Here is a 20,007-nt window from a genome sequence, read left to right as displayed (position 1 = left end):
AGTATATGTACATGTGTAATATGCACAAAAGGTATGGCTACTATAAATCTTGATGGGAAGGAGTTGGCTACAGTGAGCATAGCAGCCAAAGCTGGTTTCGTTGGTATAGGAACTTCTTCATTTATCCGTGCTGCTTTTGATGATTTTGACATTACTAGTGGTAAGTTGATCAGTGAGAGTGCTTCTATACTAGTCTATTGATTTTTATTGGCTGTTGTTGATCCTTTTAGCATCGTAGTGCTGCTGTAGCTGATTAGAAGAAACTGCATTAGCTATTATTTTGTGGTGTGCTTTTTACAATCTCTTTTGATCTTTCCAATGTTTCATTTCTTATTTGTGTCATATAATAACAGGAAAACGGTTACAATAGTGGTTTCTGGTGAAAAAGCAGCAGCAGCAGCAGCGGCAGCAGCAGCAGCAGCAGCGGCAGCAGCAGCAGCAGCAGCAGCGGCAGCAGCAGCAGCAGTAGCGGCAGCAGCAAGCTGCTGTTTGTGTTGCAACTGTACGCATGTAGTATTCTGTGTGCGAACTCGTGACTGCATTTTAGTTAGCCATATATGGTATTTTTTCTTTGTTATGCAATCAATCACGTGGCAAGTATGACCTTGAGAGCAGTGAGCTTCTTGGCCTTGTTGGCGGTTGCTGCTAGTGCAGATTACGTGGTGGACGACACTAATGGTATAGGCAGAATGTTTGACGGAATAGGAGGACTCAGCGGCGGGGGGGTAAGTTAATTCTCATAATGTAATTATTTCATGCCACGCCCCATTCGATTAGACGCAAGGTTAGATGTGTCCGTTTAGTTAGCAACTGAGGGTAAATAATTGTGGCATTGTGTGCACATGCATACGCAGGCCCTATCGCTATAGTGCGAGACGTTTGAAATGACCAAAAATGAAAAAAAAAAATCATGAAAATTTATGTTAAAATTTCTGTATTGTAATGATTGACTTCAGCATAACCTGTTACAACATACATAAACTTAGTGAGGGTGGTTCCATATATGGATATACGTATTAAGAGATACAATTAATTTAGAATTGTGTGGGCGGCAGCAAATATACATAGTTTTGGCTGAGTTAGATTGTTTGAAGATTTCTCACTGCTACAGAATTGTAAAAGTTAGTGTTTTGGGTCATTTTTACCTAATTCTTTTCTTGCATTTAAAGATGTCATTAATTTTACCCAGTAAGTACCCCTATTTTCTAAAGCGAGTACTAGAGGACTTTTGAATGAAATGTTCAGTGCCTCAATCTCTGTTTCACAGAGAATTTTCTATGGTAGAAACTCCAATGAATGGACAATTGCAATCAACCCAGACTGTTTTTAATTTGTGTAATTACGTAATATCATGTACTTAATTTTCATTTTGTTCATCATAATCATGAACTGTGGTGTTTAATAAATATTATATGAATGTCTGCTCTTTAGATTTGATTTAAGAGGTCATCTGTATTACCAAATGTTCACTTATCTTGTGGCATGTTTCTGCACCAAAACGTGAGGCATTACTCTGCATGGTTAAGTTACTGAACTCAATATTATTTTTTTGTATTTTTCTCTACACAAATACAGAATGAAATTAAAATTTAAAAAACTGTCTTAGGTCTTAACAAAAGGAGCCTTTACTGTAAGTCAGAGCCAGTAGGTAAAACCAAATTTCTAAAAACAAGTGTCAAAACATTATACTCTAATAAATATCACACTCCCCCAAATTTATGGGGGTTAGAATTTTGATTTTAAAAGTTGTTGATCTTCAATATGTTTACAAGTAGCAAGTACAACTGGTTGGTGTTTTTTATAAATCACAGCTGGAGTTATTGTCAATTGTTTGTGGGGGTTCGTGTTTCGGTCATACATCTTGCACTATAATAAGAATGATATCCATCATACACTGATTAGTTAGATGATGCAAATAATTACTGGATACATGGGCTGCTCTAGGAATTTTGATCAACGGTTTCAAACTTCCTGCACACTGATAGCATCATCGTCTAGAAGGTTAAAAATTACATAGTTCGAAATTACTTCTGCTGGCATATAGGAGCAATGGAGCAGTCCAAAGGGTAAAGGGGTGGGAGCAATGTGAAGTTTGAAGTAGTAAAGCGACATGGATGCAGGATAAGGCTAAATTCTCTGTATACCATCCTGCACCCAGGCATATTTTCATGTGGGCAGGTGGTCCATTTCCATTGCAATTACTTTTTAGGCCATTATTTAACCATAAAAGTGCATAAACATGCTGAGGCTTGAACTTTCCTTTTTATGTTGCAAAATTAACACAAATGTCAATTTGTGCATGCCAACTTGATAGCACACTGATACGTGAGCTGACACCCTTACAAGATCACTTTTACTGACCCTGCAGTATGCAAGAATAACTGGAAAATAATTGAAAAATACAGAATAATGGAATCTTTAGAGCTGACAGTAACCAGATGTGGGTGGTGGGTGGGAAACATCAGTTTGCAGATTTTAATTATATAGTGACTGTTCTATTAGGATGGTCGACTGCTCATTCAGAACCTTGTATAATTATGTGTTATAACTTAGCTAGTTTCTGGAAGTCTCAGAAACTATCTTGGTACTGCTTTTGCTGTATGTGCCTAAAATTAAGGCGGTAAACCCTCAGACACATGTGATCAAATAATCACAAAATGGGACCTGTGTTGGCATGGCAAGGAAGGTGTGGTTACAAAAGATAACAATGATTGGAATTCTTAAACAAAGCTAGCTGAGTACACCCACTTTTTGTATGATCAAAACACAGAAGTTGAGATATTGCTGGCAGTATCATCTAACATCTTCCTGACAAATGACACGGAAATTATTGTGTGTCAGAGCATAACAATAACTGGACAATAAGATGTCGTTAGTGCAATTGCTGCTTGAGGTGCTGGAGGCTCTGTAGCTAAAGTAACAGGAAACAGTCAAATAGAACTGGAACATGTATAGCCAGTGTCTTGGATTTGTTTTCAAGACATGGCTACATACCCTACGTAGTTCCTGCAGCCAAGGATCAGTTCAATGATTCTCACATTTTAGTTGCTGTTTTAAAAGTGGTGTAATTTAACAGTGCATGTATTTTATGTATACTGTGCATGCAAGATAGCTACTGTGTCTATTTTCATTGCAGGCAACATCACGACTTTTAGTTAGCTACCCAGAGACTACTCGTAATCAGATTCTGGACTTTTTATTTCTGGTAAGTTCATGTGCATGTCCATTGTATTCTATAACTGTACACTATAAACTTAAATGTACAGCTTTTGCTTGGTTAGGTAGCAAATATTTATAATATTTATATATGCAAGAGTAATGTTTAGCCTAAAGTCTATTATACTCCAAAATCTTTCAATTATTGATCTGGCATTTCATTTAAATCCACTAAAAATTATTCCAGATAAATTTTCCAGGTACTAGTCATATAATAAGTGATTGCTGTATTAAAAGTGTGGACTAGAAGATGACTTTATTAAGGTGTGACTGCTCTATTAGAGTGTTTCCATATTTTTATGCTTGCAGTTTTTCAGAGCTATCAATATTTACAATTTTACAACCAATTATTTCTAGGACTCATCTCTGATTATTCTGAAGTATTTCTCAGCATGGTACTTATAATATTATAATTCCCAATTGCAAGGCATACTAGACGCATGCCTAGTAACTTTGTGCCCATGGAGAAAATTTCTTGGTAGTTTGCAGTGGTTCCACCTTATTCATTTTGTTCTGTGTCTAGCCAAATTTTGGAGCTTCCTTTCACATCCTTAAAGTAGAAATTGGAGGTGATGCTCAGAGTACAGGTAAGTCCTGTAACTGCATACAAATTGTATAGCATGTGTTGATGTGATGAAGTGGCAAATCTTGCTAAAGTGATTTGGTAATATAGATAATTAACACAACATAGGTGGTGGAAACGGGCACACACCCCTCCCCCACTTTCATTGCACAGTCCTTTCAAGGAAAGATCAGGATACTCTGATAGAACAGTCATTTATTTGCAAAAACACAGTGAAATCATCTAAAAGGAGTGTTGTCACATCCTGAACAGAGTGAGTAATGATTGGAATAGTTTACCAGGTTATATTGTAAATGCCAATTCATTAACATCATTCATGACAAGAACCTTTTAGATTGATTATTTTTATAATGACTGATTTTGTATGTATTTGAGTAGGATTCACAGGATGTATCTTTTTCCTGAAATTACTAAAATATATACTTCCCCAGAGCTCTTCTAAAATATGAAAATTTTCCTGGGTACAAACCCCCTGACTCCCACGAATAACAGCCATAACTGTTATATGCTCCAAACTTCATGCACTGTGAAATTTCACTATCAAAGTTGGCCTCCACTCTCACTGCTTCTGTAACCCAATAGCAAGAAGCCAAAATTAATTAGTGGGGTTGGAGGATGGCTAAAAAAGTATTGCATACCTTCAAATCTTTTTCTAATTGTTTTATATAGATGGAACAGAGTCATCTCACATGCACACTGCTGATGATGAGAACTACCAGAGAGGTTATGAATGGTGGTTGATGGTAGAGGCTAAAAAGGTGCAGTGTACATTTACAGTAGAAGAAAAGAGCTGTAGGCTGTTATTGAAATAAGTATTATATACACCTAGTGACTGGAAGTGGGCGGAAAAGATGACCCTAATTAATTTATGCAACCATAATTTTTCAGGCTGTTGCAGTAATTTTCTGCAGTCACACATAGTGCATGCTTACAATTAAAATTATAGAGAATGATAAATCAGTCAGTGTACTGCTACAGCAGTGTACACAATTGGGATGGAAATGAGTTATTATCTCATGAACATTAAATTATCACTCTCGACAGTGATAGAGCTATAACAGTTTCATGTAGTTATTGTTTATTTGATACCTTTATTACAGAGAAATCCAAACATCAAGCTATATGGTTTATCATGGGCTTATCCAGCATGGGTGAGAATTTACTGAATAGCATGCAATATTGTGTAACAAAAATTATGATAGGTTGGAAATGGTACAGGTAGTCCTTACAAACATCCTGATTTGACTGCTGGCTATATTTGTAAATGGATTAATGGAGCAAAAGATCATTATAATCTCACCATTGATTATGTTGGAGTAAGGAAATATACAATTCTATATGTAATATTCATTATCAAGCTTTTAACCACACATACAGATATGGAATGAACGCAACTACGATAGTAACTACATTAAGGTACACACATGCAGTCTCTTACTTTGCTGAAGTGGACATTTTAGGTTTTACGTAAAACGTTGGATAGTAATGGATTAAATTCCACTGAAATAGTTGCTGCTGATAGCAGCTTTGGGGGCATTTCTTCAAATATCCTCTCAGATAAGGATTTAGCTAATGCAGTGAGTATTATTGGGTAAGAATGGTGCTGCAAGTTTCATGCACTATTTGTTTCATGTTGTTATTGTACAGGGCCCATTATCCTGGTACTAAGAGTGATGACAATGCTGTCAAAACTGGTAAACCATTATGGGCCTCTGAGGACTATAGTACATTTAATGATGAAGTGGGTACTGGATGTTGGGCAAGAGTGAGTAAAGTTATTTACAGGCCAATACTGTTTATTTGAAACTGTTTAGATTTTGAACCAAAACTATGTGAATGGGCAAATGACCAGGTAACACACTTAGTGTAAAATGTTTGTTGTGCGCATAACATATGTAATTGTTTTTTAGTACAATCTCATGGAACTTGATTGCTAGTTACTATCCTGGTTTGCCTTTCTTTCGCGATGGTCTCATGACAGCCATAGAACCTTGGTCTGGATCCTACAATGTTACTGGAACCATTTGGGCAACTGGTAGGTCTAGCGAACACATTTGTATATACTAGTACTAAGTTGACATTCACTGAGAGAGTATTAATTTTAGCTACTATGTTACGTGTCTAGCAAATACTCTGACAACTTTACAGAAATACACACAGTGTAGTTGCTATGTATGATTTCATATAGATACGTATACTCACACACACATGTACACACTGAAGATGAGTTTAATGACTGTTATAAAATACACGCATTTATTGGTGATATTTTAAACTAGCTCATACAACCCAGTTTGTTCAGCCAGGATACTATTATCTCAAAAATGGCAGTGGGTCTGGCAAACTACAAAATGGAGGAAGTTATGTCACTCTAATGAACAAGGAGAATCCTAAGGATTTTACAATTATTATTGAAACAATGGTATGGTATACTATATATGAATACTCGATACTTGGTATAATGGCTGTTGTTGTTAGACTCATGATCACTCCAAATGTATTCGTCCATCACTACCACCATACAATGTAGCTGAGCAAGATGCAACGTTTACTCTTAAAGGAAACTTTGTAAGCCAATACTTGTATTGTATGCATGCATGTGTGTGCTTTTATATACGTGACCTAGTCTGGGAAAACCGGATTTATCACCTATTTTGAAGTATATAATTATATATAGTAAAAAATGCCAGTTTAAAGGTATTTAGTGTATTGTAGCTCACCATTGGTTGAAGCTATGTGTACCAAATTTCACATGTTTTACACCACTTCCTTACCTCCACTGTACAAATAGCCAACAACTAAATTTCCCACCATTTTAGATAGTTCTTTTCTCAATGCTGGCTGTATCAAGCAAGCCCCTATAGAGGTAGTGGGAGGAGAAGGGAGGGCAAGAGGTTTGTTTAAAAATGAGAGAGGAATACACAAGGATGAATTATGGGCCATTCAGATCTCAAAACTGGCTAAAATTTACAGCACAGGTCTTTATTCAACACCATGGAGCTGTACAGCCACATACAGCCATGGCTAGAACTCTTTTAAGGCCCCATACCGCTTGTACAGCTTGCCACTGGGCTTAGGAAAGGCAGCTGGCAAAAGCAGACCACTCAAGATAGGCTAGCTGAATGTGATTGTGAAATTCAATAGTTTATTCATGTAGCTTTGTATTCTTGCTGAAAAATCAAACCTGCTGTCATAGGTGCTAAGTCCAGTTTTTCCCAGTTTCAGTCACATGTTAAATGTTTATCATACTTCGCGCATGTGTTCTACATTGGATGATATAATGATATGTACTTGCACATGTATTTATCTCACAATATTCCTGCAGGCACAAACTACCAGCCTTAATGCATGGGAATCTAAACCTGGCTTTAATGGAGCTGAACCAAGTTACTTTGTCAAGTTAGACCCAGTGGAAGTCAGTCTATACAACCCTTTGCAATGTTTTACTTTTATTGCTCTGTCAGGTTGCTAATGGCATGTTTACTGCCCATTTACTACCAGACACCATTCTTACACTGTCAACATCTACTGGTCAGAAGAAAGGCTCTCATGGTGATATTCCTCCATCCAAGCCATTTCCCACTCCTTACAGGGATGACTTTGAAAGTAAGTCAAGGTTGTAGTGTAATCACATTTCAGCGTTTTTATGCTGGCAGAATATGATGAATATAGTGAAGCTGATTACTTTGCTGATCAGACTGGAGTGTGGGAGATACGTCAAGACAGTACGGGAATGAAAGGCAAAGTCATGGAACAGGTATGGTCCCATGTAGTAACACAACTACTCAGTGAAGATTATTTGTATACAGGTCATCACACAACGACCCATCACTTGGTGTAATGATGCAGACCAACCCATCAGTATTATTGGGGAGAACAGTTGGTAAGTGCACTTTTGCAAATTTAGTCTGCATGTATACATTAGAGCTGTCCGATGCCACTTTAAGTTTGCACATCACAATACCATACTTAGGGTATCACAGTATACTTTAGGTTTCGATGTTACACATGATATGACCTATCCAAGCTAATGTGCACATAAAATTTGGCATTTTCATAATTTAGTACATGAAGATGCAAACTATGTAATAGGATCCTATGAAAAAAGTTTGACTCGAACCAATTGAAAATGTGACCCAACATCATCAACTATCTAGTTATATTGCAAAAATTAGATTAGATTATCAATTTCTGTCAAAAGACAAGGATTACACAAAAGGCAAAACCTGCAAACGTGTTCCCCTTGATACCTATGATATCAAATCTTGGAGTATAGTATACTTGGTATCACGATACCAGGTATAGTATTGATAGTTTGCACAGCTCTAGTATACGTACATACAAGATTAACTGTATGGTTAGTGTAGAGTGAGTAGTTTCCACTAAATGTTGAAACAGATATAATATATATTTAATATCATGAAAATAATAGAAAATAATATATTTAATACAGTAATTGTTTACTCAGTGTGGTTAGGGTGTGGTGCAGCTGGCAAACAATTTAAAATTTGACAACAGATACACATGTACTGTAGTGTGTCTATTTCAAACTAATTATCTATTTATCTATGGATTAATGCGTCATTGATTATCATCCAGGACTAATGCTAATGCTACCATCAGTGCAATGTTGATAGATGATGGAGGAGTATTTTTGGCAGTATTAGTTGACAAGGGTGGCTGTCAAGTCAAGGGAGCAACTGGAGTGTTTTTCTGGCTCAACAGTGTACAACAGAAGTGGATCATATCAAGTGACTTAGGTAAGTTGTTTGAAGTTTGGCGATGGATATAAATAGCAGTATTTTCCAATTTAAAAATTCCACAAACCTTTGATGCTGTGAAAATGACTCTTTGTATCTTAAATTCATTAAACATTTCCCTACTGCTACACTTTTCAATAAACAGTTTACCATGCAGTATTAGAGTGTTTACTACACTATGTAGCTGGTAGAAAAGTGATTAAACAAGGAAGTATTACTATCAAGAAGAACCAGTGGTACATGTTGAGCTTGAATGTTCAAGTATGTGTATACATTATTATTGTTGAATACAATGTATGCATACTGTTAACATAGAACGGAATGATTGATATACATCTGGATGGAGGGGAGGTGACCACAGCAAGCACATCAGCAAAGCCTACTGGTTTTGTTGGCATAGGAACTTCTTCGTTTATTCGTGCTGCTTTTGATGGTCTTCTGATTACTGATGGCACCAGTTAATATTTATAGTAATGTGATGGCCACAAATAGACAATTATTTATTGCTTGTAGTTGTGGTAATGTAAACATGTTAAAATTAGTAGTTTAAAACTTGTTCTTTATAGACTTACAACATTTGATTTAAAATACACATTGATATACTTGGCACCTTCAAAATGACTGCACAATAAATATTTGTATGCATTGTCCATTCTTATGAAAAGTTCTGCTAAACAAGTTGTCAGTTAAAGCAGTAGCTAGTTAATCCAACACAGCAGAGTAATACATAAATCAAATAGTGGAAACAGAGGTAAACCATCGTACCAATAAACATTGCATTGTTACATTTTGAATGATCTTCGATCCATTCAGACATTGATCCCCATACCCACAGACTCCCAATTATGGTCCAAATGAATGAAAAGACAAAAGCAATAGCAAAGTAAGAGCTGAGGACGCTTTCCAGCAAGTCAAAAAACTTGTAATGGGGACAATCACCAGACAATTTTCCTAGTATCAGCGTTGCTACAAGCCATATCAGAAAGCTTATATTAACACTTCCTTGTACAATAGCAAATGTAGGGATTTTAGGTTCAACTGGACAATCAAGTAATGCTCCTACATATAATTATAGTAACATCATTTTATTATTAAATTAATACTATACCTGTTATAATCAAATCATAGGCGGCGGAAAGGGGGGGGCTAGGGGGCTAAAGCCCCCCCTCGGTCTGCTGAGGGGGGGGCTTAGCCCCCCCTCAGAATGATATCACACCGAAATTATCTTTCTTGGAGTGGGGCTGAAAACCGTGATAAAGATCGAGATACTCTAATAGAGCAGTCACTGTAATAAAGTAGTCCGTGTGTAGCGAGCTATGTAAGGATTTTTATGTAGTTTATCAGCTAGAAATGGTAGCTGGTGAGGTGGAAAGCTCTTGTCAGTTGGTTGTGACCTTTTTTTTTTTTTTTTTTTTTTTTTTTTTTTTTTTGGTCTCACCTTACCAAACTATAGAAATAAGTCTGGGTCAGCCCAGCCCCCCCTCATATCAACTACTTCCTCCGCCGCTGAATCAAATATATGCTTGCAAGGATCCATAGTAGAACAAACAGTCTGATACAGCAAACTAAAAATAACCAGCAATATATGTATATAACAATTTTATCATTGTTCTTATACAATGAGGGGTCTGACACTTCAGAAAGAGCGTACAAGATTTCCAGATTTCTACCGTGATTTCTGATTTCCACTCACGTAAGTTTTAGTTTATGGAAAAATGTCTCCAATTTACAGAGAAACAGGGAAGTTAGAGGCTTGATTTCTGATTTCTACTGCAGGAGCGTACGATATTTCACAAAGTGTCGGACCCCTCATTATATAATAACCAACAAAAGTTACTTAATTTACTTATATCAAGAGTTCATAATATACATACTGAGGAGAGTATCCTACTCTCAACCCCTGTAGAAGAGTGTACGCGAAATTTTGATGTAGCATTTTTGAGTTCGTCCGTTTCTCGTTGTATAATTAATGATGTCATTAATTGAACATAATATTAATTGAACGTGTGCCTAACAATGTTGCTAGCAACTGGGCTAACGCTCTCAGCATTTCTCACCGAACTACAAGCATGTCTTCATGGGTTCATAGGTATTTCTTGCCAGGCCATTCACGAATATGGCATTCCCGAGCGTAGCACAGTGCTAATTATTCTTGCACTTTTATGGCTGCTCATACATCACAAACCACAACACCTTGTCGTTATGTCATCTACAGGGGTATATGAGAGTAGGCTCAATATATATATATATATATTATGAAGTCTTGCTTGTATTGATTTGACTCAACTTTTTGTAGGGCATACATACGTACTTAACATTTAAAGTTAAAAGCCAACAAAATTTTATGCTATGTAAGTATTGGCATATAACACCTAAAACTCCTTATAGCTACATGCATATGGCTGGTTTAAATCCTCACACTGGCAAGCATAATTCTATGTGCTGATGCTTTAATGACAGCAGGATGTGACTGTGGAATAGCAATGTGGCTTATTGTACAAGAGGAATGACAAAGTCAAAGAACTGCAGACTGGTGTTACTACATTTTCTGATTCATTGTACTTCAAGTGCATTTTGACATGTGAGTTTTAGAGACTTAAGCCTCATTGGCCCGGTATAGCTGCTAAATAAGAAATATCCAAACCAAAGGTGAGAAATTTTTGTTTAATATAATTATTTATTTTACAATGAAAATACAATGATAATATCTATACCTTTAAAATCATTCAAGGTTTTTCTGTAGTTTCTCTTCCTATAGTTGAAGTCATTTGATGAATCTCTCATTTCAGTAGGTGAATACCCATCTCTAAGAAGAGGTCTAGTAGGCCTGGTTTGAACATGTTCCCTATAGGTCTATAATGTGAATAATGGTTAGATCTTCTCTTCAGAAGCAACACGACTGAAAATAACATCATGCAAGCTGTAAGGCTCTGTGGACCAGCATCTAATTGTAGCAGTTGTTGTAGTAGTATATAGCATTAAAATAGAGACAATCAGTGATTATATCTATGATGGTCTAATTTGAAATGCATGAGTGTGTATTCGTGTGTCTATCAATAACATGAAAGCTTATAGGCATTGTTATTAATTTTCATGTTTACTGAAAGTGATTTTTCAGTTTCCTTAAAAGAAGCCTTTCTATTCATCTGTGGAAGAAATCAACAACTTTATGAATACTAATGGCTTGAATTAAATTAAATGCCATAGATAAGTTCCTTAGTTTAAGAGTATGTTACCACTACTTACTGTATGATAGGGGTTAAGCTTTATCTGAAATAAAAGTGTTCAGCTCCAGTCTCTCCTTCTACTATATAAGCTGAGATTTACAAGCTACTTAATGTGCTATCTGTTGTAGTGCGTCGTCTCATTTCTGCATACAGTCTATATAGTTCTTATGCTGTATGTTGACATGGTTCATATACCGTGCTCAATTCATTATTGATAGATGCCCACCTCTCAGGGTATGGGAATACCTAGTCTGGTATCATCTGTCTATTAAATTTTTGCACATGCAGAGAGCAAGGGCATAAGTCTTTCTATAGCATTATATGCACAATGGTATTAGTGGAATGTACTGTATTACTGGATATTGGAAAAACAACAATACGGATGCATGGCATGGTAATAAACATATTTAAATGTTGTAACTACCCGGCAGCCATGCGTATGAAGTTTTCACCAACTGCCTTCAAGAGTGTCCATGCAGGAATGGTACCACTCAAATGTAATGTCATCTTGTGAGAGTGCGAGCGATTAAACAACTCGTTAATTAAAGGGAATGGCACTCATTTTGCTTGCAAGTATTTATCCCAAACGAAATGGGATGAATTCTTGCTAGCAAAACAGGTGCCACACCATAATTATAATTAGTAAGTTTTTTAATCGCTTGCACTCTTACGAGACGACGTTACATTTGAGCGGTACTGCAATTCCTGTAGAGCAGAGTTCCCCAGACAGTTGCTATTCTGGAGGTTGGTCACAGTGTTGTCACAATTAAGTGGTCACATCTCTGGATGGTGGGTGGATCATGGACAACAGCTATGATGTAGGTTTCAAAATGGATGGGGATGGTATTTGAAGGTACAAAGCCAAATAAATACCTGCATGTTGTAGGCAGCTTACAGGGTTAATTAAAATCTCACAAAACACACATTAGCACTCAACTCATTTTGTCCATGGTATTTCAATACCCTCTAGCAAGTCCCTGGCCTTCAAAGAGCTGTAGGCACAACTGGCATGGTTATACAACTGAGATTGCCGTCCCATGTCAGTTTAGACTCTCATTTACACAGAAGTGTTTTGATCCAAGGGTACCTACTGCTGGAATAACTTACCTTCTTCTATATTTATGCAGCTAAAGAGTTGTTATGGTTTTTAGAAGCAAACATTATGGCATCTTTCAGAAAATGATTAAATCATACAGTACTAGGAATCATGGAGGTTTGGGTCTTTTTGGCCAAAAAAAATCACCCAAAACCAACTTCACAATACTATCCTGGTGCCTTGGCAGTATTGGTTAGGTATAACAAAGCCCAAAAGAGTTCCTTTGTTATGAAATTAAAAAGAAATTAATGGGAATTTTCTACTGAATAACTGCCTGATACTTTCAAGTAGAGTTGCACCGATAATCGGTTGAATAATCGGTAACAGCCGATATAAGGTGATTTTGCAAGTATCGGTATCGGCTACAAAGAGGAAGTTATTTGCCGATAACCTAAACCCACAATCAATCATTAACGACAGTAATAAACATGTGACAGAATTAAAAGAAAGCAGTGAATGCAGTGGTAAGTGGTAAACATTTATTTGCTGTACCTGTTTATAACTATTTAGGCTTGTTTATGTGTGAATAGTGTGGCTGCAAGGCTATAATAGGCTGTGTATATTTATCGGCCGCCCACGCAATCAACCAATCACTATTTGGAAAGGGTCTGGAATCCCACCAAAACTCCGTTTGAGAAGCTGACTTAGGTGTTTTATAACTACTTGGCTTTCATTTCCATGTAAGGGGTTAGTGGCACACTGGTAGCAAACATTGTAGAATTGGCCGCCCACGCAAGTAATTAAATTATGTTATACACACACATAAACTTTAGATGATTTTTGCTCCTTCTCCCCTGACCTACAGAATAGAAGAATATCGGTAAATATCGGCATATCGGCTACAGGAATGAGTGAAACATCGGTATCGGTAAAAGTGAAAATATGCATATCGGTGCAACACTACTTTCAAGCAAGCATAACTCGATAATGGCTAAGTCTATGGGCTTGATTTTTCCCTGTTCAACATCACTTTTTCCTGAGATGTGCCTTTTGGCATACTATAGTACGTACAATGCACGCATCATGAACTTACCTGGGTCCCCCATTTATTTTTGCTGACAACCCAAACTGTCGATTTGTGGTAGCGCAATGCATAGCTTCCCTATGTGTGTAAATGAGAATTGTCTGTATTTTCTGTGGTGACAGACTGGATTGATAGCAGAGGCGCTTCTCCTGTTGGTCTTCATTTGTAGCACTCTGTAACAGGCTGAGCATTGCTGAAAGTGAAGCGTAAAAAATGACTCTCAAGTCAGTAATTGATAGCTGGGGCGCATTCAGACAAAATTGTTAATTCTGGCACCATACTTTTCTTTGATGCGGTATGCGTGGGTTCACCAGTTATAACAATGTTACAAAAAAGTAAACAAATAAGTATAAGGAAAAATTTGGAATTTTAAGTTTGATTAGGGATCATAGAAAATAGAGAAACAAGGGAAGTTGCCTACACCTGCAGATATACTAGTGAACATTTAATCCCTAATTCAGTAATGCAGCACTGTGTTGAATCTTTCAGTTGTTGGATGTCACTTTGTAGATGTGGTGACCATGCAGAGGATGCATATTCGAAAATTGGTCTTACAAAGGATTTAGTTTGAATGTTTCTTTTCAGGAAAGACTTGGCTGAGTTGGCTTCAGTATAGATGTTGGCATTGTGACATTTCCAATTTAGATACTCATCAAAAGTAATACTCCCAAGTATTTTTTGCTTTGGAGACTCTTTTCACAGATGTGATAGTTACATAACAGAACTGGCCACAACACAAAACTATACAAATTAATAAACAACAAAATTTAATAATAACAAGTGTAATGAAAAAATTAGGAATTTTAAGTTCGATTAAGGATCATAGAATAAAGTAGCAAAACAAGAGAACAATACTTTCTAATCTCACTCTACATCAACATTGTTCCTATAACAATCTTAGTATTAAACTTGTTGAAGGAGTTATTGAGATCCCAACCCTACAACTTACACCACTCGCATCAATCACAGGGTACATCATAAACAATTTGGAATTCTGCAAACCAGAACTAACTTATATTTGCACTCCTCACCATCAATGATCAAGCTTTGGATCCTAATTATTTAGGCCAGGCAAACTTGATGAATTGTTTCTCATCCCCACCTGCATCCCTTTTTACTCCCTCTCCCCCTACTGCCTATAATTTCATTATTGCTGTTATCAATCACGTGCACACTTATTTTGATACTAAGAAGATCATTTTACAGCACAGTAAATGTCACTTGCATTTCAGAAACAGTGGTAAAACATAAGTAGTAGTTCTTAAAAGGCTTTAACTAACCTTTATAGTAACAGACATCTTGATTTGGAGTATTTTCAATAATGAAAAATGACCTCCTGCCTGCATGGAAATCCAAATTCTTGTGGATGAGAAACAAGTAATCAAGTTTTCCTGGCCTTAGTTGAGACATCACCTTGAATTCTTTTAAAGAACAACTGACTAGCTAATTATTTAAAAATATAATCAATATCTGTGTGATTGGACTCTACAGGTGCACAAAAAATTTCGACTAGAGTAGGGACCATATATAGTACATCAATAAAAAGTACTGAAACAAGTTGGAGTAGTGCACGATAGAAAATCACAGTAAAACAATAAGAAGTGCTATATCCCTACTGTGCTGAAGTTCATCGATAAAATGTACTGGAAAAGGCTGCAGCACATGTTGCTGTCAGACCTTCAGTGCTGGTCACTATAAAGTGTTATAATAATGAAACTAGCTGGAGTAGTGCACAATATTAAATCACAGTAAAACAATAAGAAGTGTTATATCCCTACTGTGCTCAAGCTACCATAATGGAAATGCACAGTAGGGATATAACACTTCTTATTGTTTTACTGTGATTTAATATTGTGCACTACTCCAGCTTGTTTCAGTACTTTTTATTGATGTGCTATGTCCCTACTCTAGCTGAAATTTCCAATTTTGTGTACTTGTTTGTTAACTTTTTTGTAAAATAAAAATTATGACTGGTGAACCCACACATACCGCATCAATAGAAAGAAATGGTGCCACGTGCCCCAGCTAACAATTATCGTCTGAAAAGTAAAGTAGCTATCCATGTTTAACCCATTACACAGCATTACGAATCAAGAACTGTTTGAAAAGCACCTCTGAAATCAAAGTAGCCATTATGAAAAATGTGGACAATTTCTGTTATGAAGGGAAGCCATGCATCATGCACTACCACTAAATTGACATCTTTCGCTGTCAGCAAAGATGAATGGAACACAAAGGAGGACAATGGGACACGAAGGTGGACACTGGTAAGTCCATGAAGAATGCATTGTACATACTGCGGTATGCCAAGTCACGTGTCCAGCTGAAGCGACGTCGAACAGTGAAAAAATCTAAGCCTGTAGCCTTAACCATTATTGAGTTACCCTTGTCTGAAGGCATCAGTCAGTCAGTTACTCAGTCAGTCACTAGAAAATTTCGTTTAATACTTTTTTTTCAAAATTCCGTAGCAACTTGTTGAAAGCATTTCAGGTGGATCTGAAGGCTTGTTTGAGCTTAGTTTTACCTAAACAATACTGCCTCATAGTTGTCAGGGAAAAGTGAGGCTGGTTTTTGGGTGATGTTTTTTCATGAACCATGCCCAAATCTTTGTGCCGGGTCCCTACCGCATAGGCGTCAAAACGGGGGGGGGGGGGGGGCACACTATTTTCAAAAGCATGTTTTGGCCCCCCACTTTTTGGGGCAAGCACTAGTAGCCAATCAGCCAAAGTTATATATACACACAGAAATACATATCTCCATACGAGAAGCCATACATCCATCACGCAAAAGCACTCTGGGGTGTGGCATCACCAGTCCACCGCAACTGTCAAGCCATTCATTGTATGATTAAATAACACAAAAGCGCCTGTAATTTTATTTCTGTTATGCTTGCATGTGATATCTGTTGTTCAAATATTTCCTGGATCCAATTAGGCCCCTAATGCCTGGATCCCGTGCAGTGAGAAGTTTAAACAGTAGAAAGAGTGTCGTATCTGTGGCATTGTATGATGTGGGAAAGTTTAACTCAAATTGAGGGTGGTAACAGATCTAAGTCTAAGAGGGCAGTCACACTGTAGTGCGCGAGTGTATGGGAGTTGCTGACTACGATTAAACCAGAAATTATTAAGACTTTGTGGTGAAGTTGATTTATCAAGAGAAACAAACAAGGATGTTGAAACTCAAAGTGGCCAACCGTGAATGCAGTGTGGTATTCACGTGATCTTCACTCAGTTTGGGAACACCTGCTAGAGCAGACATCCCAGCTTGTAGTTCCTTAAAGGTAACGGTGTTTCACTTTGCAGATAACCACTATTAATGCTGTAATCCTTGCAGTGTGAAGTACGTAAAGCTCGCATAAAGAAAAGACCTTCACATGACCATGATTTCTCATGTGATATATACATGTATCAAGCACATGCAGTAGGTGTAGAGGAGCATAGCGGCAGGATAGGGAGTGAAGAGATATAGCTATGTAGTATAGGTGTAGGGCTATTGGCTAGTGACAACACACCCCACAACACCTTTATATAAACGCACGTATGAATTGGGTGCAGAGGAGCCGGACCCTATGTGTCTGCATGGGTATTAATCAGCTTATGGTTGACCGGTTATGGCTATCTTTGGCCCCCCACTCTGAAAATCGTTTCTACGCCTTTGTCCTACTGTATCGTACTGTACGCATGATATGAGTTTACACAGTAATAATAATAACTTTGATATCATACAGTATGATAGTACTGTATATTAGGGACATCGAAGGTGTGGGGGCGATCCATGATATAATATAACCCAAAAACCTGCTGCAATTTTCCCTCACAACGACATGACAGTATTGGTTGGGTAAAACCAAGCCCAAAAGTGTCTTCAGATCAACCTGAAACATTTCCATCAAGTTGCTACAGAATTTTAAAAAAAAAAATTTATAGTCAATGGAATTTTCTACTGCCTGCCTGCCCGCCTGATGCCTTCAGTCAAGCGTAGCAGAAAACTGGCTACAGCTACAGCCCTAATTCTTTTGCAGAAATGTTTCTAGATAGCTTAAGAAAAAACCTTTGGTATATTGATAAACATACAATGCTTGCGCTATTGTCTTACCTTTTATCCTTCTTTACCATGGCCATCAGTCAAGGTTCTACCACTGAGTGTTAATAGACTACAGTACGGCTTCCATACCAGTGTATATTGCATCAAACTATTCGAATACACGTGGTTGCCGGTTGTACCAAAAACACATGCGTACGTCAGACTCGCTGTTGATATCGATCAGAAAGAGATAGCAATGTGTAAGTCAATAAATATATAGTTTATTTAGTAACAATGTTAAACCAAGTCGGGTCACCCAGGTCCTGCTTTACAGATTATTCGGGTCTGACCCCACGTGCTAAATTAAATGTGTACGCGTTACCACACGTCATAGCGTAGCTCTGCTTCTTTCGTGAGCCACGCCCACTTACGTAAATTACAGTCTGTAGACATATGGTAGCCACGTCCATTCATCAGTATGTAGGTATGCACGAATCCACGCCCACTTACGTAAATTACTGTCTGTAGACATATGGTAGCCACACCCATGTAGATATGCACGAATCCACATCCATTATTGTCTGCAGGCTTATGTAGAGCGACGCCCACTGATCAGTTGTTATTGTATGAGTCATAATCTAGTATAATAGTGCTGTGAGTAACTCAGCAGATATTTAGTGGTCATGAGCTTGCAAAAAAACTTCACAAACAAGTATAAGAAAAATTTTGGAATTTTAAATTAGATTAGGGACAGTGTATAATGCTGCAATAAAAAGTACTGAAACAAGCTGGATCGTAGTACGTAATGTCCAAATACTGTAAAACAATAAGAAGTGAATATCCCTACCGTGCATTGAGTGTAGCACAGTAGGGATATTCACTTCTTATTGTTTTACAGTATTTGGACATTATGTATTACTACGATCCAGCTTGTTTCAGTACTTTTTATTGCAGCATTATACACTGTCCCTAATCTAATTTAAAATTCCAATTTTTTTCTTATACTTGTTATAATTATTAAGGCAGGTTATATAGAGCCGGTACCGGTTACACTGTTTTGCCGGCTATTTTGCCGGCAGTGGAGGGTATAATACTTAGAATGTTACGTGCATTAAAAAAAAAACTTGTACAAAAAACCTAAGAAAGCGAAAAAAAAAGTTGTCTAAGCGAAGGTTCGAACCCGGGCATCCGTACTCATAAGCAATGTTTGTAACGATTATACCACCGGTGCTGCAGCTAGTCATATTATTTAGTTTCTACGTTATAAACATCCGACTGAAGTGAACAAGAGTGAAGAAGAAACCAAAGCTGAACCCTAGCCTACCCCTAACGCTAAGGAACTACTTTTCGCATCCCCTAAAGTTGAATGCTCGGGGCAACCTACTAGACGCGTGCCCTAAAGTTGAATGCTCGGGGCAACCTACTAGTGCCGGCACAATAGCCGTTAGTGTTTGCAAACCGGTACCGGCTAAATATACACTTCGAATTATTAAATGGTGGAAACTAAGGTCTTCAGTTCTTCACCCACTGTGACACATATTAAGGAATGGCCGGTCTGGGGCACAAGACCATAGCTATATGTGGCTCACAAAATGTACCGTCTGTGTAGCATATTAAATACTCTACGCTTCAATATACTATAGTATACAGACACAGTGCACCTCCTCACGATGATTTGCGCGTGGATAGACCGGAGCCGTCACTGTCAGTGCCTCAACAACCATTACACCAGGCCGAAACTGCCATAGCCTCCCAACTAGGAAAGTTCTGTTATTATCACCGCTCATAGTCAGATACCACTGAGATAAACAGGATTTTAAAATTTTCCTGGAAAAACCGCAGCATGAACACATTAAACAGATACAAAATAAAATAAACACATTGAAACAGATGAGTCAAGCTAAACCTCTGCCAGGCGCAGTTCAGCAGAGGTAGTGGGGCGCTCCACATGTACAGGTCTCATGCATTAGCAGAAATTCGGTCAAACTTGAACGCTCTATTAGAGAGTTTTATTATAGTAATTTTGTGGATTTCAGTTAATTGAAGGTAAACGATCATGCTACAGTAGCTTACCATAC

The 20,007-nt window shown here is 37.5% G+C and overlaps 1 protein-coding gene and 1 long non-coding RNA gene across 2 annotated transcripts; one reads left to right on the top strand and one right to left on the bottom strand.

The window, feature by feature from the left end:
• Nucleotides 1-560: 560 nt before the first annotated feature.
• Nucleotides 561-9,223, top strand: LOC136237620 (galactocerebrosidase-like). The gene is made up of 20 exons (XM_066027837.1): nt 561-725; nt 3,137-3,205; nt 3,740-3,803; nt 4,469-4,557; nt 4,900-4,950; nt 5,002-5,115; nt 5,177-5,215; nt 5,260-5,390; nt 5,447-5,564; nt 5,614-5,651; nt 5,710-5,834; nt 6,079-6,221; nt 6,278-6,367; nt 7,125-7,214; nt 7,264-7,405; nt 7,456-7,556; nt 7,609-7,682; nt 8,399-8,559; nt 8,744-8,820; nt 8,875-9,223. The coding sequence occupies exons 1-20, from the start codon at nt 600-602 to the stop codon at nt 9,019-9,021; spliced, it is 1,989 nt and encodes a 662-aa protein (XP_065883909.1). The 5' UTR covers nt 561-599; the 3' UTR covers nt 9,022-9,223.
• Nucleotides 9,224-10,068: 845 nt separating this feature from the next.
• On the bottom strand, nt 10,069-19,727 carry LOC136237622 (uncharacterized). The gene is made up of 3 exons (XR_010692588.1): nt 19,591-19,727; nt 11,274-11,412; nt 10,069-10,124 (listed from the first exon to the last, which is right to left on the bottom strand). It is a non-coding gene; the product is annotated as an uncharacterized lncRNA (long non-coding RNA).
• Nucleotides 19,728-20,007: the final 280 nt, after the last annotated feature.

This window comes from Dysidea avara, chromosome 11 (genome assembly GCF_963678975.1).
Source record: "Dysidea avara chromosome 11, odDysAvar1.4, whole genome shotgun sequence".
Taxonomy (NCBI): Eukaryota; Metazoa; Porifera; class Demospongiae; order Dictyoceratida; family Dysideidae; genus Dysidea; species Dysidea avara.
This window is presented reverse-complemented; position numbering and strand designations above follow the sequence as displayed.

Bases quoted from the DNA above. Each gene is read 5' to 3' on its own strand.
- LOC136237620 (XM_066027837.1), top strand. From the start codon at position 600: ATGACCTTGAGAGCAGTGAGCTTCTTGGCCTTGTTGGCGGTTGCTGCT. The intron at 726-3,136 runs GTAAGTTAATTC...TTTTCATTGCAG, and splicing joins GAGGACTCAGCGGCGGGGGG to GCAACATCACGACTTTTAGT. The intron at 5,216-5,259 runs GTACACACATGC...TGGACATTTTAG, and splicing joins ACGATAGTAACTACATTAAG to GTTTTACGTAAAACGTTGGA.